Source organism: Cyprinus carpio, chromosome B6 (genome assembly GCF_018340385.1).
Source record: "Cyprinus carpio isolate SPL01 chromosome B6, ASM1834038v1, whole genome shotgun sequence".
In the NCBI taxonomy this organism is placed as follows: Eukaryota; Metazoa; Chordata; class Actinopteri; order Cypriniformes; family Cyprinidae; genus Cyprinus; species Cyprinus carpio.
The window spans coordinates 29460437-29486224 of NC_056602.1; the positions used below are offsets into that span (position 1 = coordinate 29460437).

At 38.1% G+C, this 25788-nt stretch overlaps 1 protein-coding gene across 3 annotated transcripts in view; it reads left to right on the forward strand.

The window, feature by feature from the left end:
• The window catches only part of LOC109054320 (helicase with zinc finger domain 2-like), a 34155-nt gene continuing 8367 nt past the window's right edge, over nucleotides 1–25788 (forward strand). Inside the window, exons 1-14 of one of the 3 annotated variants that reach the window (XM_042726692.1) lie at nucleotides 3342–3980; nucleotides 4835–5624; nucleotides 5745–5820; nucleotides 5929–9391; nucleotides 9534–9622; nucleotides 9776–9919; nucleotides 10017–10157; nucleotides 10271–10415; nucleotides 10549–10665; nucleotides 10805–10997; nucleotides 11142–11276; nucleotides 11560–11769; nucleotides 12467–12620; nucleotides 12916–13083. In XM_042726692.1, the coding sequence (XP_042582626.1) occupies nucleotides 3397–3980; nucleotides 4835–5624; nucleotides 5745–5820; nucleotides 5929–9391; nucleotides 9534–9622; nucleotides 9776–9919; nucleotides 10017–10157; nucleotides 10271–10415; nucleotides 10549–10665; nucleotides 10805–10997; nucleotides 11142–11276; nucleotides 11560–11769; nucleotides 12467–12620; nucleotides 12916–13083 (6409 nt within the window). In that variant the 5' untranslated portion in view covers nucleotides 3342–3396. Of the gene's footprint in view, nucleotides 291–374; nucleotides 559–3341; nucleotides 3981–4834; nucleotides 5625–5744; nucleotides 5821–5928; nucleotides 9392–9533; nucleotides 9623–9775; nucleotides 9920–10016; nucleotides 10158–10270; nucleotides 10416–10548; nucleotides 10666–10804; nucleotides 10998–11141; nucleotides 11277–11559; nucleotides 11770–12466; nucleotides 12621–12915; nucleotides 13084–18895; nucleotides 19141–19746; nucleotides 20355–20438; nucleotides 20623–20837; nucleotides 20949–21916; nucleotides 22038–22165; nucleotides 22557–22649; nucleotides 23292–24747; nucleotides 25538–25658; nucleotides 25735–25788 lie in introns of those variants that run through there. The other 2 variants (XM_042726690.1, XM_042726691.1) reach the window with 2 other exon arrangements.

Below are 25788 nucleotides of genomic sequence, written 5' to 3' on the forward strand. Positions count from 1 at the left end.
AGGCAAATGTACCTATGCTAGGAGCTCAGAGGAAGCAGTGCTGTGGAACATCATAAAAACCTGACAATTCCTAAGCTTGTGAAAATGATCAAACAAAACCAAAGGACACTACAAGGAGGACAGTTCAACTGCACATTCTGCCACATCCACTTCCCGACAGATGAGGAACTGATGAACCACTGTTTCACTGAGAAGCACAGGAGACTGATCTTTGAAGATACAGGTACCTCTCAGACTTGGAAGTACCGTGATCCGCCATCAACATACAAGGACCTGAAATTGTGTGAAAGGTATTTATATGAAGTGTGACATGCCATTAGATGTTTGCTTGTATCCAAGTAAGTTTAAACTACCTATAAAACATTCTCCCGTAGTCCCCTGATATGCGAGTATGGTGATGATTGCCCAGAGGCACACAGTCGAGAAGAACTTCGTGAATGGCAAAAGAGAATCAAGGCTTCAAGAAAAAGAGCCAGAGATGCAGCCGAGATGGGTCTACTGTCCTATCAGGACAATCTTTTGGAGGAATACAGACACAGCAACGACAAGAAAATTATTGTAAGTGGGCTGTTCAGTAATTAACAATGTATAATGTCATGTTATGACATGCTGACAGGTTATTCTCTGACTTCTCTTTGACACTTTTGCGTTGCTACTGTACTTGCATTTAATTTGAACTTTGTGTTATGTATGCTAAGAAATACATTTTATTGACCCATGCTATTTTTTATTATATTTTTACAACCAAAGCTTTAATTGTACATTTTTAAAATTGCTTTTTACAATATCATAAACAGTGATTGAATCAATATTCCTGCAGGTCAGCGACGCCCTTCCTGATGTTTCTATCAGCTGTGACCCAGACATAGACAGTGTGTATGTAAGGAAAAAAGGAATACAGTGTACATGGAATTTTACCATTAAATCCAAGGTACATTAACATGTATAACATGTGTAACGTTTGTCTTTAAATTCCAAATTAATGGGTAAAAAAAAGATTGTCATTGTTACATTTGACCAGGTTTGTTACAATAGAGTAATACCAGTTACTAATAATAGCAGTACATTTGCTCTTAATGTAATAATTATGGGGTTCAGCTCATAATTTTGATAACAAACCTTAAGGAAGTCCTTATCCTTATGTCCACAAGTAAGATGAGATAAAAATTACTCAAAGCATATTTTTCAGAAGTTAAGCTCTTGTCAAAATTGTTAGCAACTTTGGTCCCACTTTATATTTGGTGGCCTTAAAGGGTTAGTTCACCCAAAAATTTAAATTAGGCTGTGTTTTACTCACCCCCATGGCATCCTAGGTGTATATGGCTTCTTTCAGACAAATTCAGTCGGAGTTATATTAAAAATGTTCTTTGATCTTTCAAGCTGTTTAATGCCACTCAGCGGGTGTTGCATGCATCAGTCCAAAAGAAGTGGAATAACAAGCGCCCATCCATAAAAAAAAGTGTCTCACATGGCTCCGGGGGGGTTATAACAAAGGCCTCCTGTGGCAAATCGATGTATTTTTGTAAGAAAAATATCCATATCCAAAATGTAATAATCACTTTAATATAGCTGGCGCCAACAGTTGTACATGGAAGCAGCTCTGGGAGGATGACGCATGGAGGTCAGCGCTGCGAATGTGCCGGTGAGTCTCGTGAAAACCAACGTTTGTTAACAGGAGCAAAGGAACAGTTTTCTTACTTTAGCAAAAGAAAACCAGTCTCCTCTTGGCTTATATCGAAATCCTCCGACATTCTTCTTTACAAATCCTTGTTTTGTTCTTCTAATTAGTGACCGTTGTTTTGTTTTGATCTCTCTACTGCGTTTCCGCATGCGTTACTTCTGAACGGCGCATGCACAGAGCTGACCTCATACGTCATTCCCCCGGAGCTGCTTACGTTTACAACAGTGAGCGCAAGCTAGATTAAAGTGATTATTACGTTTTGAATATGGATATTTTTCTTACAAAAACACATTGATTTGCCACAGGAGGCCTTTGTTCACCCTCGTGTGAGAGACTTTTTTTTTTTTTATGGATGGGCGCTTTTTATTTAAAATCTTTTGGACTGATGCATTCAACACCTGCTGAGTGGCATTAAACAGCTTGAAAGGTCAAAGACAATTTTTAATATAACTCCAACTGGATTCATCTGAAAGAAGAAAGTCATATACACCTAGGTGGGTGAGTAAAACACAGCCTAATTTAAATTTTTGGGTGAACTAACCCTTTAACTACTATGTACTTACATTTACTTTGTACTTATATTTTTTTAAAATACCTATATGTAATTACATCTGTAATTACATTTATAATTACACTTTTGACCCATCCCTTACACCTTAACCCACCCTTAAACCTACCCATACCACGAAACCTGTCCCTAACCTTACCCACATCCCACCTCAATAGCAGCAAAAGTGTTCTGCAATACAATATGAACACAAAAAGTACATTGTACTTATTTTTTGATGTAAGTACATAGTAGTTAAGGCCACCTAATATAAAGTGTGACCGCAACATTTTATTACCAAGTGGATATGTTGTGTATATGGTGCGATCCAGTTTTTGCATAATGTAATGTAATTCCAAACTGAGTTAAATCCCTCCAGGAACCTCTAGAGATTATTGCTTTATTCAAACGGGAACTGGGGGCGAAATTCAGCCTTGGCAAAGAGCCCAATGAGGAACGGACATATTCCAATAGTGATTGGTTTAAAAAGAACCAAACAGGTGATTGAATATTTCTTACAAAACCCAGCAAGAAACTGTATGGGATGTTTTTACTAATACTAATTAATTCATTAATTGAACTGCCATGTTCACAAATTATTTCCGCCTGAATTGTTGTCATTTGTTTCTGCAGAGTATGAAATCCCAGTGTCCTTCAAATCTGACCAACCAGGCTCGTATGAGCAGTGGGTTGTTTGACTTCAACACGAGACCCGTACTACGACAAAAAATCAAGGTCAGAGTTGGAGAGGATGAGTGTAATGGAACACCAGTCACATGTCCAGCACCTGAGGTTCCCCTAGAAAAACAAGAGTCTGCCAGGAATCTTGAGCCCTGGAATGAGGAAAGCATGGAAATCATTCCTTTCTTTGAAAGAGCAGAGGCAGAGAGAGAGCTGATAAACAGATACAAGCTTATCATGATAGATGAGATGAACAGTGACAATTACAAACAAAACATGCATAATTTTTTATTTCTTTTTATATCGGGGGGGAAGTTAGGATGTTTAACTGGTTTGTATGTATGTATGTATGTAAGTATGTATTTTATGTTTTTGAGTTAAAAGTTTATAACAAATTCCAAATTCACAATTTGTACTCTCTCTGTTCAGGCTGAATCTACGAGACACTGTGCAGTTGAAAAATCAACTGGTTGATGACAGGTTTGGAATGAAATGGGCTTATCCAGGAACTCTTTTTGCTGCTGTGCCCCTGTCTCACACACTCACTCCTGATGCTCCTCAAGGCTTCATAGTGAAAAGACACGCTATCAGATCTCTTGTTCGTGTTGTGAAAAACAATGATTATATTGGGCCTATTTATGAGGCTGATTTTTTGAAGGATGCTGCCAATGAGACACAAGTAGTATTGCAGCTTTCCAAACAATGCTGCACTGATTTTAACCTGCAGAATGAACAGCAGTGTGAGATGGAAGTCCAGTTCCAGCTAAATCGTCTCTGGTTCTGTGAGATGCACAAGGCCATTGATGATCTCCCCAACTTAGACAAAGTTTTGCCCATTCTGAAAAACAGCAAGTTCTGTATTTCTTCCCAGTCAGATACAGCAGAGTTAAATGAGAAGCAGCAAGCAGCAATGAACTTTGTTCTGGGTGTAACAAGCAACAGGAGCAGCATCCCACCTTTGTTGATTTATGGACCTTTTGGAACAGGGAAAACTCTAACCCTTGCAAAGATGACCCAGGCTCTTGTGCAGCAACCACAGAACAAAATCCTGATTTGCACACACACAAACAGGTAGGACACCACAATGCAGTGGCACTTTTAGGGTTGGGTATCGAGTTTCAAATATCCAATTTTCCAATAACCAGGTATTCGATAAGACACGTGCATTTCGATTCCGCTTAAGGATGTGATTATAAACTATTTAAGCACAGGAAGGGAAAGAACTTGTGCACTGCTTGCGTGTTCAGCTTCCACACTCTGCACAGACACTTAAATAGCATGCATTTTTCTAGGTTAACATTAGTCTGAGTGGCAATGAAAAGTTGCTCCTACTTGCATATTTCAGATGAAAAGACATATTTGAGGTTGATGAATGATAGGTGAGCGTTTTTGGATGTCCTGCTCAATGTACTATATTTAGACCAGTCGCTAACAATGTGTCCTTCATGGACTGAGTGACTTCGCCACTTCCTGTGTAATTTATTTTGTTTATTTTTTTTGGTCGACCTAGCCTCTTTTCGTCGACTAACGGTTAATTGACTATTAGGAGGCAGCCCTACATTATTCTGAATCAAAAATTTACAATCTGAAAGAGAGAAAGAATAACATGAATTTCCATGCTGGTTAATGCTTGCTTGTTCCTGGCCTAAGTCCAGTTAAAAAGTCTTGTGACGACACTGGCACACCAACATCCAAAATACATACTGGTCATTTCATCAGGGAAACTGCATTTTTAATATTCAATTTCTCTAGCTCAAACAGTAAAGCATGGTGCAATTAAGGGCAAGGTCTTGGAACTGGTTTCAGAGGAATACGTAAACTCATAAAAATGCATACCTTGAAGGTACCGTCATTTTTAAACTGTCTGAAAATGTACTCGTTTAATGCAGTCATTCTAAGCTACAGTTATTTCTCTTTTTCTACAGTTCTGCTGATCTTTATGTAAAAGGTAATTTTCATGAATATGCAACTGTTCATCAAGAAGCCAAACCTTTGAGAATCAAGGCAAAGGAAAGCAATCCCAGATCTACTGATACCATCACTCTACAGTACTGCCATTTATCCAGAGATGGCAATCAGTTTGAGTTTCCTGATAAAGCTGTTTTAGATTCCACAAGAATCATCATAACAACAACTGCTGTGGCTCGTTTCTTCCATGACATGAAGCTTCCCGAAAACTACTTCAGCCACATTCTGATTGATGAAGCTTCTCAGATGTTGGAGTGTGAGGCTCTTATGGCGCTGGGCTTAGCAGGTAAAAATACACGTGTTGTTTTAGCAGGAGATCACATGCAGATGGGACCCAAGCTCTTCTCTGTGAAACAAGACAAATGCTCAGAACATACCCTGCTCAATCGCCTCTTCTATTACTACCAAGCTGAAAACAGTGACATCGCCAAACAAAGCCGAATCATTTTCAATGAAAACTTCCGTTCCACAAAGGACATTGTGGATTTTGTATCAGCACATTTTTATGTGGGAAAGATTGATGTGATCAAGGCTAGAGGAGGTGTGCCTCCTCATCCACACCAACATGCCTTGCAGTTCCATCATGTAAGAGGAGAATGCTGTTTGGACCCAACAAGCATGTCCTGGTACAATCCAGCACAAGTTCTAAGAGTTCTTGACATTGTGCAAGGAATAATGGAGGAATGGCCTCAAGAGTGGGGTGATAAAGATCCAGAATCAGTCTGTGTCCTTTCTCAAGGCAGACAGGTATCAAACCTATCACTAGTTTCCAATTTATATTATGATTTTATTAATGGCATCCTGCTATTGTATCAGATGCATGTAAGTGTATTTATACTAGATGCTTTTGTTTCTTTTGTGTTTCAGGTGTTGGAAATCAGGCAAAGACTGCGTCAGCTTGGACTGCCTCGTTTCACTGTGGAGAATGCAGAAAATGTGCAAGGTAAAGATGATGCTTTACTCAAATGTAATACTATGCCATGATTATGTTCAAACACACTAGTATCAATGCATGCGATTTACAGATACTGCCTTTACCCATATTTTTCAGGAAAACAGTTCAGAGTAATAGTGATTTCCACTGTGCACACCAAGGACAGCTTACTGGAGATGGACCGGACCTGTCTTGAGTTTTTCAATGACATGCGTGTGCTGAACACAGTTATGACAAGAGCCCAGTCTCAAATAATTGTTGTTGGAGATGCAGCTGCACTTTGCTGCCATCAGTTCGGTACATGCTGGAGACTATGGAGATCATACATAGAGGATTGCATCAACAAGGGAAGTGCCCATGACTTTACCTTGGATTGTTTGAAACAAGATCTTCTTGAGATAGCTCAGCTCTGCAGAAGTGAGGATGAAGACAGCAGCGATAGTGAATCAACTACATCTGAAATACCAGACACAGAAGACCCAATACTTCAAGAGCTTCTTGATGAGAGCAAAGACATCAATGTTCCATTGACAGAGGAGGGCTTGTTTCCAGTTTTTCAACATGAGCAATTTGTCAGTAGTGTTAGCAACCAAATTGCAGAAGTAAAAGAAGAGCAAATGTTGTCTAACTCTATCATACACAAACACTGCGAGCTGATCAAAGAGTATTATGATCGTGGTTATGCAAGACCACTTGATGAGCCCACTCAGAGAATTGATATCAAGGGTAGAAAGAATATTGGACAGGCATTCCCTGGAGACAAGGTAATAGTGGAGATTATGAATGAGATATCAAGTCCTCCCATGGGAAGAGTGATCAACATCCTTGAAAGTGCAGATACTGTCAAAGAATTTGTCTGCACCCTTGAAAGACACGACAGTCAAGTGATGACACCTATCAATAAATGCATCTCCAAAATCTACACACCATTTTGGAAAGACAAACCAAACCACATTGCTGTAAGAGATCCTGAGAACCTCAAAGTAGAGAGGTTCATCAAAATCAATGAAGAGGCACACAGAAAATATCTCTTTGTTGTCAAAGTGCTTAAGTGGAGAAATTTTAACAAATATCCTTTGGGGATTGTTGTGGGACATTTTCCAAAAATAACAACTTTAGAAGATGGATTGAAGGTTCTTGACATAGAATTCCAGTTGAGGAGAACACTTTCGTCATCTTTGGAAAGAGAGATGAGAGACTTTCAAAGACTTGATTTATTTGAAGATGGGCGAATAGATTTTTGCATGCTCCCAACATTCACCATTGATCCTGCCGATTCACAAGACCTTGATGATGCAATCAGTGTACGGGATTTAGGTGAGTGCTATGAAATAGGAGTTCACATTTCTGATGTTGCTAGCTTTGTGGCTAAAGACAGTGAACTGGACAAATATGCAAAACTGCTGTGTACTTCATTCTATCCATGTGGAAAGGAGCCTAAACACATGTTCCCTAAAGAACTGAGTGCTGATTTCTTCAGTTTGATTCCTAACCAAGACAGACGAGCCATCTCCTTAATAATACAAGTGGATACTAAAACAAACAGCATAAAGACAAGCTTAATTTGCAAGTCTGTCATTCAATCCAAGAGGAAATTTTCTTATGATGAAGTTGAGAATATCCTTGAAAACAAACATCAGCAATCTGACCTGCTTCAAATGTGCCTTGTGAAAGCATGGAACTTTGCTAAGGTTCACAGGAGAGACAGAAAACCAGAGGACTGGTGCTACAAAAAGCCAGATGAGGACGTGACTCTCGGAAGAAGGCGATCTCACCTAATGGTGGAAGAGTTGATGATCATGTTTAACCAAATGGTTGCTGAACGTCTTCTGTTTGATGAAACAACAAGGAGCATAACTCCACTGAGGTGCCAGGACAGGCCAAAAAGTGAAAAGCTTGCTGACCTTTTTGACAAAAATGCCTCCCTGATTCCACTATCAGTTCACTTCTCAAGTCAAATTCATAAGAGTGAACATGTGTCTCATGAACTGATCAACCGCAGAGCCATGACAAACCCTCAGGCTGGCATTTCTGATTCTGAAACCTCTGAAACCTTCCCCATATTAAAATCTGTTTTGAGATGCCTGAAGACAGCAGCAGAGCAGAAAAGTGTCTACAAAATAATTGACTTTATTGCAACTGATGAGATTCACCCCCAACTTCTCCCTTTAGCAATGGCATTTAGTAGACTGTTTCACAAAGCATGTATTCTGCGCTCAAACTCTACACATGTCTCAAGAATTGGCCACTATGATTTAGATCTTGACAGCTATACATGGGCGTCATCTCCAATCCGCCGATATATTGATGTCATTGTGCAGCGTCTTCTTCATTCTGTGACTGACAAGACAAATGTTAGGTACACAGGTCATGACATTGACCTGTCTTGTATGGAATTTTCCAGAAAAAATGACCATCAGTCAGCATATGAGAAGAAATCTAATGCTCTACATTTTGCAATAGAACTGTCAAATCAAAGTGAAAGGAAGGTGGCATACATTGTGGAACTCAGTCCATCAAGGACAAATTTCAGATTATCCTTCCCACTTAACAGAACCTCTATATCAGAAAACTTAGACATTATGTACAGGGATCTTCAGTTGGCAGATCAACCACAGTTTGATGAAACTAACAACTGCATGATCTTGAAATGGGTGCGAAGGATATATTCATTCTCCAATCCTCACATCCATGCTGAAGTGAAACAACAAAATCCAAACTCAGTCATGGCCTATGTCTCTACAAAGACCTGGAAATGCCTAGCAGCTGCTCTTAGAGAGAAAAACTGGGACAGATTGTTTCCCCTGATTGAGGAGCTTGACGTCAGCTCAGGAATCCATACAAGACAACTCCATGAAAGACTGAGAAATGATACAAGTTCAGAAAAATCTGAACCCATGCAAGCTGAGCATTATGCCGAACTGTCACTGAGAATAAAGCAAGGTGAGGCGATTGAGGTACAACTAGGTTCAGCCACGGCACGAGGACTAATGACACCAGCAATTCAGCTGTTTGTTGTGCATCCACAATTTGAGATTTGTTTGGAGCATGTGAGAGATCCAATCAAGTGTTTTTCAAAATATGCTTTCCACTCATCACGGAATTCATACAATTCATACATGGATTATCAGGCAATATGGAAACCCATGTGTGAAATGGAGTCAGCCTCCAATGCTGTTGCTGAAAATGAGAGCATTCTTATTGAAGATGCAGCCCTGAAATGGGAAAACTCTTGTGAAAAGAAGCTTCAAGGTTTTTTTCTCCTCCCACTTGACAAAAAATCTCAGTGGTCCATTGAATGTGACCTCAAGAACAGTGTCCTCTGCATTCGAAGTAAGATTCACCAGAGTAGTCCATTTCTGGAAAACTCTCAGTACACAGCTATTATGGATATTCCTTCTGTCACGTGGGTGGCCCATGGCATAATTACAGAAGTTGAAGAAACAGAATCCAAAGAACCAAAGAATTTACAAATTGATTTTCAGATTAACCACATGCCTATGACAAAAATTCCGGAAGCCATATTCTGCGAGAGGACAAGATTTACTCTGGAGCTGATTCCAAAGCTTCTGCCAGATGTGTAAGACTATAAATTATATACACTATAGCTTATTAAAATGTTGTATTTATGTACACTGTATTGTTTTATACGTATCATTATAATCACATCTTCAAACAATATTTATATGCTTCATTATTGTAATGATTTATTTCATTTTCAGGCGCAAAGAGGATGCAATTAAAAGTCTAACCAAAGCCAACAAACTTGTAAAAAATATCGCCATGGGCAGAAAAATCAACTGTGAAGGAGGTGCAACAGTTTGACATTTACTGTCTTAGTATAATTTTTTGCATATCTATATTTCAAACCCTACTATCAAAACTAATGATTTACTGGCCATCTTTTAAACAATTATCCATTCAAATGTAGTTTCATTTTGTTTAATACTATATTTCCTCAAAGGATGCAACATTTCGAAGCAGATTCCAGCCAGATTTGAGATTGACGGTTATTGCCCTGCTGGGCTTTCATATCTAAACAACAGTCAGTGCAGAGCTATAAGAGAAGCATTGACCAACCCATTCACTCTTATCCAAGGACCACCAGGTGAGAGATATTTTTGGACCCTCTTTGGTTTCTTTGGCCTTAGGCTATTGTAATTTCCATTCCTTCCCTATTATATTACTGTTGTGCATTTTCACAGGGACTGGAAAAACTGTCGTTGGTGTCTATATTGTGTATTGGTTGCTCAAAAATATCCAACAGCTTCCTGCCACCAATTCACAGAAGAAGAGAGCTGTTCTGTACTGTGGCCCCTCAAATAAGTCTGTTGATGTTGTCGCAGGTAAATTTTCATTTTGGTCCCACTAGTGAAGCAGGAATTATGCAATTCACTTTCAAAGAAGATTACCTGACCAAAGATCACAACCTAAACTTTTTTATATGAATGTGTTGTAGGTCATCTCCTAGAACTTGAAAATCATCTCAGACCTCTCAGAGTCTACAGTGATCAGACAGAGATGTTGGAATTTCCTTACCCAGGCTGCAATCTGAAGCTGTCACGCAATTCTAAACGAGGCGAAAAACGCAACACAGAGCTCAGGTATTTGCCAAATACTGTCCATCTATCACTTATTTGAGTGTAGATATAACTGCTGATGTAATATTTATGTGATTATAAAATCTAAACCTTGCTTTCCACTAACAGATGTGTGTTGTTGTTGTTGAATTATTAGTTCCATTGCACTACACCACCTGATTCGGAAAGATGGCAACCCATATTCCACAAGAATATTAGATTTTGATATGAAAATTAGAAGAGGAGATCAATTCACTAATGAAGAAAAAAAACTGTATGTATGGCTCATTAACTACAAATCTCTTTTTAATTCTATGTTAATGTTTGTTAGAAATAGTTTGGAAAATGTTTTATTTAAAATCAAAAGCTTAAAGTAAAAATAATAGTAATGATAATAACATTTTTTTTTTAAGCTACAAAGACACCCTCCAGAAGGCTCGAAAGCATGAATTATTGCAGCATGATGTCATCTTGTGCACTTGCACAGCAGCCTCACACCCAGCCTTAGCTGATGCCCTCGACTTCAAACAGATCATCATTGATGAATGTGCCATGGCAACTGAACCTGAAGCCTTTATTCCACTAGTGGCTCATAAGCCTGAGCAGGTGAGCGCCAAAGCAGTGTTCTTTTTAGACAAACCCTGATTTAGATATTAGCACTTTCATTTCATTATGTTTGCACTGAACAAAGATGCAAAATATTTGACTCCACTTTTAGGTTATTAATATCCTACTAATTTCATGTTGTAGATTGTTCTTCTGGGCGATCATATGCAGCTGCAACCTGTAGTGCACTGTGATGTGGTGGAGCGATTGGGAATGAGCAAATCTCTTTTTGAACGTTACACGGAGAAAGCACTCTTGCTTGACACTCAGTACAGAATGGTAATAAATTAATAAATAGCTATTTAAATAATAAAAAATAGCTCTAATACTATATTTTTAATAAAACATTTCTGTCTGGTGCTGTTATTTGCTTTCGGAAGTTGTCTATAAACTGCTGTTCAGTTTATTATTTTTTATTTTTAACTTATTTAGGCCTATTGTTTTTATTCATTAATAGTATTTTGTATCTAGTGATATTTAACAATGATTTAAACAGTTAAACAGCAGTAGTCTCACTTAATTCAAAATAAAAATTTCTCCATTGCTATCTTGTTTCTTTCAGCAAGAAGATATTTGTGAATTTCCATCTAAGCAGTTCTATGATGGAAAGTTAAAAACTGGAACATCACCCAAACCAAGTCTCTTCCTTAGTAAATCAGTGCAAACATGCATAGTTTTTGGTCATGTTGAAGGAAAGGAGGAAACTCTGGTGGTCCGGACTGAACGGGGGAATGAAAATTCAAAGGCAAATTTGGAGGAGGCAGAAGAAGCGGTAAGAGAGAAGTGCAGTAGATTAAAGCTTGTAGGATCGCTCCTGATGATGAGTCATTTGGATATTTAACACAGCATTACTTCTTTTGTGTGTCATGTGACTCCATCTGTACTTTCACAACTATGCGAGCTATGGCTAATTGGCGCCATCTTGAAACTCAAAACGGCAACTATGACTAACAAAACGGCTAAAATATGGACTCAAAGGAAATAAAAATAACCTGGCATGGCTTTGTAAATCTTTAACACATCTGTCAAAACTTAAAACATCACAGCCGTTTCTAAATAATGGACAAATGCTGTGTAAATTTCATTGTTTACTTACCTTATAACTCCAAATGATGCAGAGAGCGTTAAATTTACGCTCTTCTTCCAGTTTCATACTTCCGTAGTTCGATAAAATTGGCGGTTAAGTTTACATAACGACTCCTCCCAGAGGCGCACTCCTTTTCGTAACAATAAAATTTCAAACTACTGGAGGTATAATAAAAGTACCTATTTAATTAAAAAAGTTATATTAATTACTAAGATTTTTACATGAATACAGTACATGACGATGCGTCAAAAGAAGGCTATTAGGTGCAGAAATAAATAAACAATTAAAATTTCGAAGCCCCACCCAATTTTGCCACAGACTTTATTGTTGTAATTTCAAAATGCCCCCTAGTTTATTTCAAATTGTGATAATCTTCCTACAGGTGCGGATCGCCATTCTTTTGACTGAGGCTGGGATACAGAAGAAGGACATTGCCATTCTCACACCATATAATGCTCAAGTGTCAAATATTGAGAAATCCCTGCTCAGTAAGGGTATGAGTGACATCACATTCACCACCATCATGAAAAGTCAAGGTAATAACAATTTTAACAAATGCCATTTTACAAGTGACACAATAAACATATAATATTACTAAAACTTTTAATACTGAACCTTGACCCGTGACAGAACATTACAATTACCATTATTTTGCCGTCTTTATAAAAATAAATAAAATGAATGATTTTTTATTATTTTCTCGATTTTAAGGCAGATAAATAGCCTACTTGAAAAAAATTGTTTATGGTTGCATGTTTTGAGAATGGCATGTAGATATTTTTTCTGAATGAATTATTTCTGATCTTTTCCCTTTTGTTTGTTTGACCACAGGAAGTGAATGGAAATATGTCATCATGTCAACTGTGCGCTCTTGTCCCAAATCTGACATAGAAACACAACCAACTCGATCCTGGATAATAAATCGACTTGGATTCATCATGGACCCACACCAAGTTAACGTGGGAATTACCAGGGCACAAGAAGGCCTGTGCATCATCGGTTAGTTATGCCATCTGCTCTGAATCTGATGAAAAACAGTCTAGGCCTGAGGGAGTCAATAATGTGTGAATGATTTGATCTATAACACCTGCAAGTTATTTGAATAATGCGAAATAATGCACTCATCACATTTTTGTCTCTTAGGTATTTTAAGTATTACTAGGTCCTATAAGCCTATAATAATTAAAAAATTATATAATTTATCTTTTTTTGTGTGTGTACAGTTTATGTTAATATGTCAAATGCTATTAAAATAAAACTAAACCTCCTTTTAATATGTCTACATTATGTAATTTATAATTATCAAGTTTTCTGTTTGATGCTTGAATTACAGTGCCATATTTCTGCTATTTTGTCAGGTAATGAGAACTTGCTGCGGTGCAGTGTGTTGTGGAGAAGTCTTCTGGATCATTATAAGGAGAAAGGATGTGTAGTGAATCCCGCCCGGAACATCCAGGTTCAAAAACCACCTAGAAGTCTGGGAACGAAGAGAACTGCTAGAAGATGATGTGCTTCATGCAGTTTTATTTTTGTAGCTGCATGTGCTTTATAGCTGTGTTAAATGTGCACTTATATACTCTACATTTAATCATTTATACATAACTTTTTTTTTTTTGAAAAATGGGCACCAGGAAACATTGCACTTTGTCATATCTGTTGGATACTGGTGATATAAATAAATATCATCATAAAATAACTATACTCTTGAATGGCACTTTAGTATATATTACCTTTTATTAAAATATTAAATATCTTTCATTTTTAAGTCTGTTTTATTCTTGGAAATTAAATTGTATTTATCTATTTTAATTTCGGCCTTTTTGTGAAGTTTGCATTACTCAACCATAAATTAATAAAGAAAAACATTTTTGCACTGTTTGTTACAACAAATCTTAATTTTGTATATATAAATGCAAAAAAAAAAAAAAAGACAAAGGTAAAGTGACATTTCTGTCCATGTAATTACATCATATAGAAATGAAGGACATTTGTATTCACCTCAATCTTCCAATCAGTTTTACCAAAACAGCACTACTAGACTGTGACTATCGCAATGTTAATGTTTGACCACTTTGAGTTGCCGTGATGCCATATAATGCAAATCCTAAGGCAAATTGCAATTATTAACTGCATATGTTTTTGTTTTAAAATTGTTTTACATATTTTGGATGTTGCTGAATTATTTGTATTCAATTGTATTCGTTTTCTGTTGAGTCTATGAGTGTATATTTGTAATGCAAGAACCTGAATGTTCTGTATATCTTTGTTTGCATGTATAAAGATGTATCTCTGAATGTAATACATTTCATATTTATGCTTAGTGTGAAGCTCTTTACATAATTTACACAACAGTGGATACAGGAGCTGCAGAATGTATTTGGACACTGAAGGCACAAATAAAAATATGACTGACTGGATCTGTATCTGCGTGTCTCAAATGCTCTTCTCTTCACTAATGTCGCTGTTCAGCTCTCAATGTGTGTGAATCAGGTGGTTTTGAAGTAATTAAAAATCACAGGCATAAAAAATCACATAAACTAACACAATACTGACTGTCTTCATCTTCAACACTACATTCAAAACCAACACACTTCCATTGAATGTTTTGCTTGTGTTTGTGCTTCTTTTTGCTTTGATACTTTGTATCTAATGTAATGACATTAATGACTTTTTAATCACCCATCAACTTTTTTCACTCACTGAGAGTTTCATCTGTCTGTGCCCTACTTTCTGCTATTCTGCTGTTAACTGTAGTAGCAACCCATAGTGCCACAGGACACAAATGGCTCTGCTGAGCTGACCTTGATGTGCCTGATATAAATTAGGTTTTATTATAAAATAGCATTTGGCATTTATTTATTTCAATAGCCCCTTTCACACAAACAGAATTTACTGGAAAAAGATCATGTGTGAATAGGACCTTTTCAATATGTATGAATTCAGAACGTGCTGACGTAAGACATCTACTCTGGGCCAATCCAATTCTAATAATAATAATAATAATTTACCGGTAATTTGAAACCGATGTGTGAATGGTGTTTTTACAGAAAAAAAGACGGAACATCGTTGCCTTTGTGAACAGTGCAAGTCGTTCTGGTAATTTTAGGCCAATTTGCTGGTATTACCGTGTAAAAGGGGCCATTATGTCAAAAGTCTTTGCGTCTCACAATCTGGATTCAGACCGGAGTCCACCAGTTGGCGACCCCTGTTCTATGGCATTGTTTGAAAACTTTTGTAACGATTATTTTTAAAAGATTTTACCTTGTAGCATGTAGATGACATAAGATATGAATATTGCAATTAATAACAGTATATTGCCATCTGATACAGTCCTCGTTGGCTCTTTTGTATGTGTCCATTGCCTTTGAGCTGTTTTCATGACTTTGTCTTGCTGTTTGGCTTCTCACCTTCCAACTTTTTGAATGTAAGAAGTTTTCTTCACTGTCACATTAAATTAGTCATCACCTTTCTGCACCTCTTTCTGTAGTCTCAGGAGAAGCAGGTGTTGAAGCAGTTGGTGGAGAAACGGGAGCGTGAGAAGGAGGTGCTCACCAAGGCCCAGGAGGTCAACAACAACTACCCAACAACAACTGGCCCGTCTTAATGCTCTCCAGCAGCATCTGAGAGAGGTGAGTCTTTCATGAAGTCAATCAGATGTTATTATATAGAAAATATGTATGTAGATGCTCTGAAGTGTGAACATGAATCTTAGCCTCCTATGTCACATTCAAAAAGCCTACACGAAATGTTTGTTGAGGTGTTTCATAAGTTCTCCAAAAAAATACAGTGCAAGCTATCATTCAGATCTGAATCCATTTTACACATGCATTTGGCAGATGCTTTAATCCCAAGCAACTTATTATTACCTCGAACTAATGACCTTGGCTTTGCTGGCTAAAAAAGTAGAAAAAGAAGACCTAGTTCTTTTTCCTTCCTGGTTAATACAGAAGTTTTAATTTATTAAACTTTTACCATGCTGTCTCTGTTTTCTTTGGATGGAACTTCACGCTGACCTCTGGCTAAAGACACTCTTTGATGCCACAGTTTTGAATCGTCCAGTCACGACTGCATTTGGAGAATATCTCATTCTCTGGCCACACTGTCTTAAGAGGTCATATCAGACTCACCTTATCTGTTGGCCTTATCAATACACATCTGAGCATATAACAGCATCCCACATACAGTACACTACGTGGACAAAAGTATGTGCACACCCAAAGGTATTCAGGTCTGGAATTTGTGCAAACCAGTCAAGATCTTTTATATTTCTTAATGGACTTGTGTAATGTTCCAAAATCAACATCTCTTGATTCAAGAACAAGTCCTCTCACTATCTCTAAATCCAACCTTTACAAAAAAATTATGGCTAAAATCTGAGGGTAGTTGATAAGAATGTTGGTTCTAGCTCCAGTCCTGAGCCAAACCCTAAACAAACCCTTTTACCTATTTCTAAAGTCTGACTGGCTGATCTTGATCCAGGAACATCACCTACTTGGCAGAATTGCAGTCACCTGCTTTGCTCACAAGGACTTTGTTGGGCTGAAACTTTGATGAAAACTGTTGAACAATTCTCAAAAATGTCATTGTATGGAGTAACACTAAGATTTGTAATTATTTGACTAGTCAAATGCATTTATTAGTAAGAGATGTACACAAACTTTTGGCAATGAAATTTATCTAAAGACCAGCTTAAATTCCAAGATGAACTTGTTTTAGATTGGCATTGCTGGTAAATTACTGACATGAGCTAATTAAGATGATTGTTGTTGCAGCTAGACCAGTGGCTGAGCTAAAACCAGCATGAAATTGTCAAAATATACCTTATTTGGCATGAACTTGTCATTCAGCCTGGTCTAGGCTGTTATTTAAATATATAGTTTATTTGTAATTTATTTGTCATTAAGTTTTGTTTAGGCTTTTTTTTGTTTTTTATTTGTTTTTTAGAATCAAAGAATTTCAAAGAATTTCAAGGGTCATAGACTCTTTGTTGGTTTGTTTTTCAGTGACCTGAAAGAGGAATGTCTAAGCAACATGTTGCTAACTGATTACTGAAAACCATTTAAAATAAGATTAAAGCATAAGTTTGTAATAAGGTGTCTATCATTTTTGCAACTGAGGGAAACTTAGAGCACATGCAAGTGATTACTGAAAACCATTTAAAATAAGATTAAAGCATAAGTTTTTGATTGTTCTCAGCTGCCTCCTCCCTGATAATCACCGGCACCCCGTCCTAAATCGCCGCCTTTCACCAGGCTCCCGATAGGAGTGGGTGTGGGGAGAGAGGAGGGGCGCTGGACGAGTCAGGCTGGCGGCGTGTGATGGGGCACACCTGAAGGAAATGGAGCCTCATCACCGCCGCTGTTTAAAAGACCAACGCGCCTCTCCTCGGGAGACCGGTCTCTTCCCCGTGCATGCACACTGGTGTCCTCGTGGGTCCAGGAAGGGTGCGTTGAGGGACTCCCGCGCCACCAGAGACGTGAGCTGCCGGACCCACGGTCCGGTCGAGAACCGCACCCGTCTACACGGCCGTCGGGCCAGGATGCCGGGCCGTCCATCCCCTGCAAGCGCCGCGGCCAGCGAGGAGGATGAAGCCGCTAGAAGAAGCCGCCGCCCCTCGCGCCCCGGACCGAAGAGGGGAGCGCGTGCGGCCGCCGGACTCCGCCCCTTACCTGGACCCTTCCTCCATGAACACTGCCAGACCTCCACGAACCCCGCAGCACGACGAGGACACCAGATTCCCTGTTGTTTTGGACACTCTTCCCCTTTTGGACACTTTATTCCCCCTTTGTTTGGTTTTTCTGTTAAATAAAAACCTCTCCGAGGCCTGACGCCACGCCCACTGTGTCTGTCGTTGGCTCGTCTCGCCACACATTATTTGCTGTTGGGAAACTTAGAGCACATGCAAGTTGTATCTCCTAAGTATCTGTGAAGTTTCTGTCTCTTGCAAGTTTTTTGATTGTCTATGACTAAGTGTCTAATTAGGTGTTGAATGTGGAAATTCTTGACCCAGTAGTTTCTGAATATAGTTTCTAAACCATTAGGACCAGTATTGCTATTGATAAGATTATACTCTCAGTTACAGTACTACTGAAACAATCATAAAAGCATCATAAAAGCTCAGTAAAATGGGTGTATTTGCATTTGTGTCATTGTAAAGTATGTCTAAAGTGAACACTGGTCAAAGTGTGACAGAAATTACAGATAAATGAAACTTAAGCTGTTTTGTTTGTTTAGATAAGCTAGACAAGCTAAGGACACATTGCAGCAAAAACATTTGTTTTGTTTGTGTGTATCTGCTGGTTTCTTTTAGGTAGGCGGATCTGAAAACACATCTAAAAGTACACACAATTATGACACTCCTGGGTCCTAAAGTCAGTGACAGAAGAATAAGGGACAATGGGACATGCAACGGTTGCAGACGTGATGTAAAACTGTTTTGTTTGTGTCAAACTTTAACTTTAAATAGTATGGCACTGAAAGGGAGTGGACAGATGGTAGATGAATAAATATTAACACTTCAAAAACACATGATATCAGTTCTCAAGGTACCATTGAAGCAGTTTTATTCACCTGATTTGTTTAATCATTTGTGTACCATTCCTGTCTTTCCACAGATAAAATCATGTGCAATAAAGCTGAAGTCTTACTTACAGCTCTGTGCAGGGGAAGCTTTTGAATTAAATTTGGTTGTAAGGATTAATAGTAAGTAGTAAAATGTGGTAATGTCCTAGTTTTGTATCTCTGAGTATCCCTTTAAAAGTTTGTAGATAAAAGGGCAGGGTCTGTAGGTTCGCTTCCTGTGGATTTCATCAGTATTGAAACTGAAAGCTAAAACTGTGTTTCCGCTGTGTTCAGTACAAGCGCACTGTGCTGGAAAAGAAAAGTTATTCTTTAATTAAGAAGGGAGTGACTTATCCAGCATCGCTCAGCAACATCTCTATAAATTGTTTAAACACCTCTTGATGCACATGACACTGAGAGCGCCTGAATCCTCAAGTGTTACAGGAAGATCATGACATATGAGAAAACCATTGGGATGGGAAGGAAAATATGAAGGTAAGATGATGCTATGCATTACTAAATCAGGTTGCCAGATTCATTTGTAGTTTAATTGCTTCTTTTTTCCATACAGTAAAAGGTGAATAGAGGCTAAGTGTCTATTTCTGATAAACATCCGCTTTTGTGATACACAGCTGAAAAAAAGTCACACCCAGCATGACTGAGTGAAGAAATTATTACTTAATCTCATTTGGCTGAACTGTTCCTTAAGAGACAGTGTCATGAAGTTACTGTTAGAAGGTGTTTACTTTAATGAGCAGTTTATGTCAAATATAGATAAGTAGTTGTGTGACTATGCTTATTGAGTCATAACAGCTATATGAGTCATAACAGCACTTACACAGTATTTGTTTCTGCATTTAAATTCATCTACATGTAAAAGTTGTGTTGGCAGGCTAATCATTTTTAATTACCATACCTTTTATACAAATGTGAATTACTGTATGAAAAGATATGTTTCTTACAGCTAAAGTTCATTAAGTCTGAAGACTGAAAATGTTAACTGATCAAAATTAGAATGCATAATTTCAATAACAAAAAAAAAATAGTTGTAAATGGGCGTTGTGAAATCTTATTCTAATTGCAAATGATTTCTTTTCACAGGGATTTCATTTATTCTAAATCATGGCTCTTGCAGGAAATCATCATTTTCTTCAAACGTTAAAAAAGAGGTTCAGTCTGTGTGTCAGATGTAATAAATGCTGTAAAAAACACAATGAGATTTCATACTCACTTAACGAGGTCATCCATGACTGTTCCGAAGACATCTTGCTGATCAGGCGGAAACATAAAAATTCAGTGTGGAGGCCTGTTGCCCCCCGACCAGGCCGTCCCAGACCTAACAAGTATGTTGTTTGTTGGTACTACAATAAAGAAACTGGATGCAAGCAGCATGGAAGTAGATGTACCTTTGCTAGGAGCTCAGAGGAAGCAGCACTATGGAACGTCATGAAGCATGAAAAACTGACAATTCCTCAGATTGTGAATATGACAAAACAAAATCAAAGGACACCACAGTCAAAGTCTCAAAGGAAAGGAGGAAAGTTTGCCTGCACGTTATGTCAAGTCCACTTCCCAAAAGCTGAGAAACTGATGAACCACTGTTTCACTGAGAAGCACAGGAGACTGATCTTTGAAGATACAGGTACCTCTCAGACTTGGAAGTACCGTGATCCGCCATCAACATACAAGGACCTGAAATTGTGTGAAAGGTATTTTTATGAAGTGTGACATGCCATTAGATGTTTGCTTGTGTCAAAGTAAGATAAAGCAGTCTATAAAACATTCTCCCACAGATCCCTAATATGCGAGTATGGCGATAACTGCACAAAGGCGCACAGTCAAGAGGAACTTCGTGAATGGCAAAAAAGAATCAAGGCTTCACGAAAAAGAGCCAGAGATGCAGCCGAGATGGGTCTACTGTCCTATCAGGACAAGCTTTTGGAGGAATACAGACACAGCACAGACAAGAAAATGATTGTGAGTGGGCCGTTCAGTAACGAACAGTGTGCAATGTCATTAGTGAGTAACGCTCTTGGACAGTATCCCAAATGTTGATAAATGTACCTCTGACCTTTAAATTGCTACTTGCAGTTAATTATGACCTAGTGTTTTATTGGCTCATGCAGTTTTTTTATTATATATTTACAAGCCAAGCTTGAATATAATTGTGGATTTTTACAATATTCCTGCAGGTCAGCGACACCCTTCCTGAAGTTTCTATCAGCTGTGACCCAGATTTAGATAGTGTGTATGTAAGGAAAAAGGGAATTCAATGTACATGGAATTTTACCATTATTTCTAAGGTTTGTATTTAACATATACAAAATTTGTCTTATATTTGCAAAATTGTCCAAATTTAGTGGTAAATTTTTTCATAACTATTTTTACTGAGTTAGTTTAGTTACAATATTGTTGTACTAGTTACTTATAATACTTCTATATTTGCTCATAGTTTTAAGAAGTATGGGGTTCCACTCAGCAGTGGTTTATATTTCTTGATCAGTTAAACGATGAAAGTCATTTACTCTTAAGTCCCAAAGTGACATAAAAAAAAATTAAGCCATCACTGCAAAAGTTAACAAGCTCTTGTCAAATTTTTTAGCCAGTTTTTATTACTAAGTGTATATGGTACAATAAATGCAGTGTTTCCCACAGACGTACACCCTATGTATGGTGGCACTTCCCCTGGGGGAAATATATATGTAATTAATGTAAAAAATAAAACAGCAGACGGGCTTATTGAAATGCAAATTCATTCTTTGCCAGCACGAGGCACTTTAAGAGCGGCAGGAATAGTGGTTTCCCCAGCATCGGCTGTAATCAAAGCAGAGCTGCACTCATGAATGCTACTTTATCAGGCATTATAGGAAATATTCAATGAAAATGACATCAAAACTTTTCTGAAGACAATCGGTTCCCTTCAAAAAGGATACATTTCTATAAAAACACCTGTGCTGCGTTTTGATTTTGAAATAGTTTATGGCTAATTTTTGTTCAATTAAGTAAATGTATTTTGGAAAATCTATTTGTGGCGGTCAGTTATTGTGTAGTACTGATATTGTGGTGGCCCGCCACAAATAAGTCAATGTATGGGAAACCCTGAAATGTATAATACATAATCAATTTTTTTTTTTTTTTTTTTAATGAGGTCTGTAATCTACCAAGCACCTATGTAACATTTTTAGACAGCTGAAAGTGTGTGTCAGTAGTGTCGGATAGCCTCTTCAAATGACACTGATCTGCATTTCCAAACTTACTTAAATCCCTCCAGGAACCTCTAGAAGTTATTGCTTTGCTCAGAAGGGAACTGGGGGCGACATTCAGCTTCGGCAAAGACCCCCATGAGGAACAGACATATTCCACTAGTGCTTGGTTTAAAAAGAACCAAACAGGTGAAGATTGACTATTTCTTACAAAACCCTTAAAGAAACCTTATGACATGCTTTTACTAATACTTATTAATGGTTAAACTGCCAAGCTCACAAATTACTTTCACCTAAATTATGATTTGTTTCTGCAGAGTATGAAATCAAAGTGTTCTTCAAATCTGACCATCCAGGCTCGTATGAGCAGTGGGTAGTGTTTGACTTCAACACGAGACCCGTACTACGACAAAAAATCAAGGTCAGAGTTGGAGAGGATGAGTGTAGGGGAGCAAGAGTCACATGTCCAGCACCTGAGGTTCCCCTAGAAAAACAAGAGTCTTCCAGGAATCTTGAGCCCTGGAGTGAGGAAAGCATGGAAATCATTCATTTTGTTGAAAGAGAAGAGGCAGAGAGAAAGCTGCTTAACAGATACAAGCTTATCATGATAGATGAGATGAACAGTGTGATTAACCATGACAACTACAAAAACAGCATGCACAATTTTTTATATCAGGAGGAAAAGTTTGAATGTGAACTGCTTACCAGGTATATACATAAATATATCTCATAGGTGTAAATCAAATACCTTACAATTGATAACAATTCTAATGTTCTCTCCCTATCCCAAAATATTTCCAGGATGAATCTACGAGGGACTGCACAGTTGCAGAATTGCCTGTCTGATGACAGGTTTGGAATGAAATGTGCTTATCCCGGGACACTTCTTGCTGCTGTGCATCTGTCTCACACACTCACTCCTGATACTCCTCAAGGCTTCATAGTGAAAAGACACGCTATCAGATCTCTTGTTCGTGTTGTGAAAAACAACGAATATCTCGGACCTATTTATGAGGCTGAATTTCTGAAAGATGCTGCCACAGAGACACAAGTATTATTGCAGCTTTCCAAACAATGCTGCACTGATTTGAACCTGCAGAATGGACAGAAATGTGAGATGGAAGTCCAGTTCCAGCTAAATCGTTTATGGTTCTGCGAGTTGCACAAGGCCATTGATGATCTCCCCAACTTAGACAAAGTCTTGCCTGATCTGAAAAACAGCAAGTTCTGTATTTCTTCCCAGTCAGATTCAGAAGAGTTAAATGAGAAGCAGCAAGCAGCAATGAACTTTGTTCTGGATGTAACAGACAACAGATGCAGCATCCCGCCTTTGTTGATTTATGGACCTTTTGGAACAGGGAAAACTCGAACCCTTGCAAAGATGACCCAAGCTCTTGTGCAGCAACCACAGAACAAAATCCTGATTTGTACACACACAAACAGGTAAGGAATCATAATTAACCCTTCAAAAAGATCCCGTCCCCCTTAGTTACTATTCCTATGCCCAACTAGCCATGGCACTCTAACGCCACACATCATGTTCTTACGCAGGGGAAAATATACTGCAGAGCAAAGAGGACACTGACAACTTACTGAAAAACAAGACAGGTTAATTTTGGTATGAAACAAAGTCTCAGCGTTCAAATTTAGTCTTTTTTAAGAAATTCAAACTTTAGCCTACCATTTTGTTGCTCTCTAATGTATCACGACAGATCACTGTAGCACCTCTGTTGAAGTACCAAGTGCACTTTACTACTAATTATAGCATGAAATCAACATGAATGTCCACCTACATTAATCTACTTACACTCCTCTCTGATTTGTTTTTCGGACATAATGGTGGATTTGGCATTATGATTGGTCAGATCGCTTGTCAATCAAACTCCTAGTGAAGAGTGAATTCAGTGGCACTTAGTAGGTCATCCTTCAGTTCAGAATAATATGAATTTCCATGCTGGTTAGTGCTTGTTTGTTTCTGGCCTAGCACAGTTAACTTTTTTTTCCCACCATTGACGAGTTATCTCGTCTTTTTGAAGACAACAGTTCCCTGCAAAAGACGAGTTTTTATGTCTTTTTGTGTTTTCACTGTTATACACTCAGGGGCACTATTACACATCTTCTGAATGAGTACAAAACCTCCCAAACAAAAACACACGTGAACAGGAAGGAGAAACTAGCAATCTCTTATGTAAACAGATGCATATTAAAAATAATGTGATCATCAGCAATAGACAGCATATAAATGAAAACTGCATAATGTTACGGAGTAAAATCTTGATCCAGGAAATGGTATATGTCTGTGCAAGCTTTGGAGGTGTTGATGGAAGTGATTTACTGGATTTATGCTTTGATAATCGTACTGAATATTATCCAGATGTAGTTTTTGATAAAAATGTGATTTTCTTACCTTTTTGCTCAAATGTATACATTTTTTATGAAACCTACCTATATTCATGTGTTGATAAAAAAAGAATGCTTTAAGCTAGAATAAAACTGAAAATAATCAAATATTCATACAGCAAAATATACTGGAGGCCATCAAATTTTAGTGAAAATCATCAAAATCACTGGTGGTGGCTGGCAACTTTTTTCAAAAATGCTGGCGGGGAAAGAGTTAAAAAGTCTTGTGGCAACACTGGAACACCAACATCCAAAACAGCACAGTGTTTTCAACAGGGAAATTGCCTATTTATGTAATTTTTTTAAATTTCATTCTTCTAGCTCAAACAGTAGAGCAAGGTGCAAGCAACGGCCAGGTCATGGAATTGATTCCCAGGGAATGCGTAAACTGATAAAATGCATACCTTGAAGGCACCATCATTTTGGAACGAGTGTGTCTGCAAATGTAATTGTTAAATGCAGTCATTGTAAACTACAGTTCTCTTTTTTCTTGTTACAGTTCTGCTGATCTTTATGTAAAAGGTCATTTTCATGAATATACAGCTGTTCATCACGAAGCCAAACCTTTGAGAATCAAGGCAAAGGAAAGCAATCTCAGATCTACGGATACCATCACTCTACAGTATTGCCATTTATCCAGAGATGGCAGTCAGTTTGAGTTTCCTGATAAAGCTGTTTTAGATTCCACAAGAATCATCATAACAACAACTGCTGTGGCTCGTTTCTTCCATGACATAAAGCTCCCTGAAAACTACTTCAGCCACATTCTGATTGATGAAGCTTCTCAGATGTTGGAGTGTGAGGCTCTTATGGCACTGGGCTTAGCAGGTAAAAATACACGTGTTGTTTTAGCAGGAGATCACATGCAGATGGGACCCAAGCTCTTCTCTGTGAAACAAGACAAATGCTCAGAACATACCCTGCTCAATCGCCTCTTCTATTACTACCAAGCTGAAAACAGTGACGTTGCCAAACAAAGCCGAATCATTTTCAATGAAAACTTCCGTTCCACAAAGGAAATTGTGGATTTTGTATCAACACATTTTTATGTGGGAAAGAGTGATGTGATCAAGGCTAGAGGAGGTGTGCCTCCTCATCCACGCCAACATGCCTTGCAGTTCCATCATGAAAGAGGAGAATGCTGTTTGGACCCAACAAGCATGTCCTGGTTCAATCCAGCACAAGTTCTAAGAGTTGTTGACATTGTGCAAGGAATAATGGAGGAATGGCCTCAGGAGTGGGATGGTAAAGATCCGGAATCAGTCTGTGTCCTTTCTCAAGGCAGACAGGTATCAAACCTATTTTATTATATGTTACTAACTTATTTTGCCTGAAATAATGGCATTCTTCTATTGTATTAAATTTGTGCCAGTGTTTATACCAGATGCTTTTGCCTGTTTTGTGTTTCAGGTGTTTGAGATAAGGCAAAGACTGCGTCAGCTTGAACTGCGCCGTTTCACTGTGGAGAATGCCGAAAATGTGCAAGGTAAAGATGATTCATTACTTAATTGTAATACTATGCCATGATTATGTTCAAACA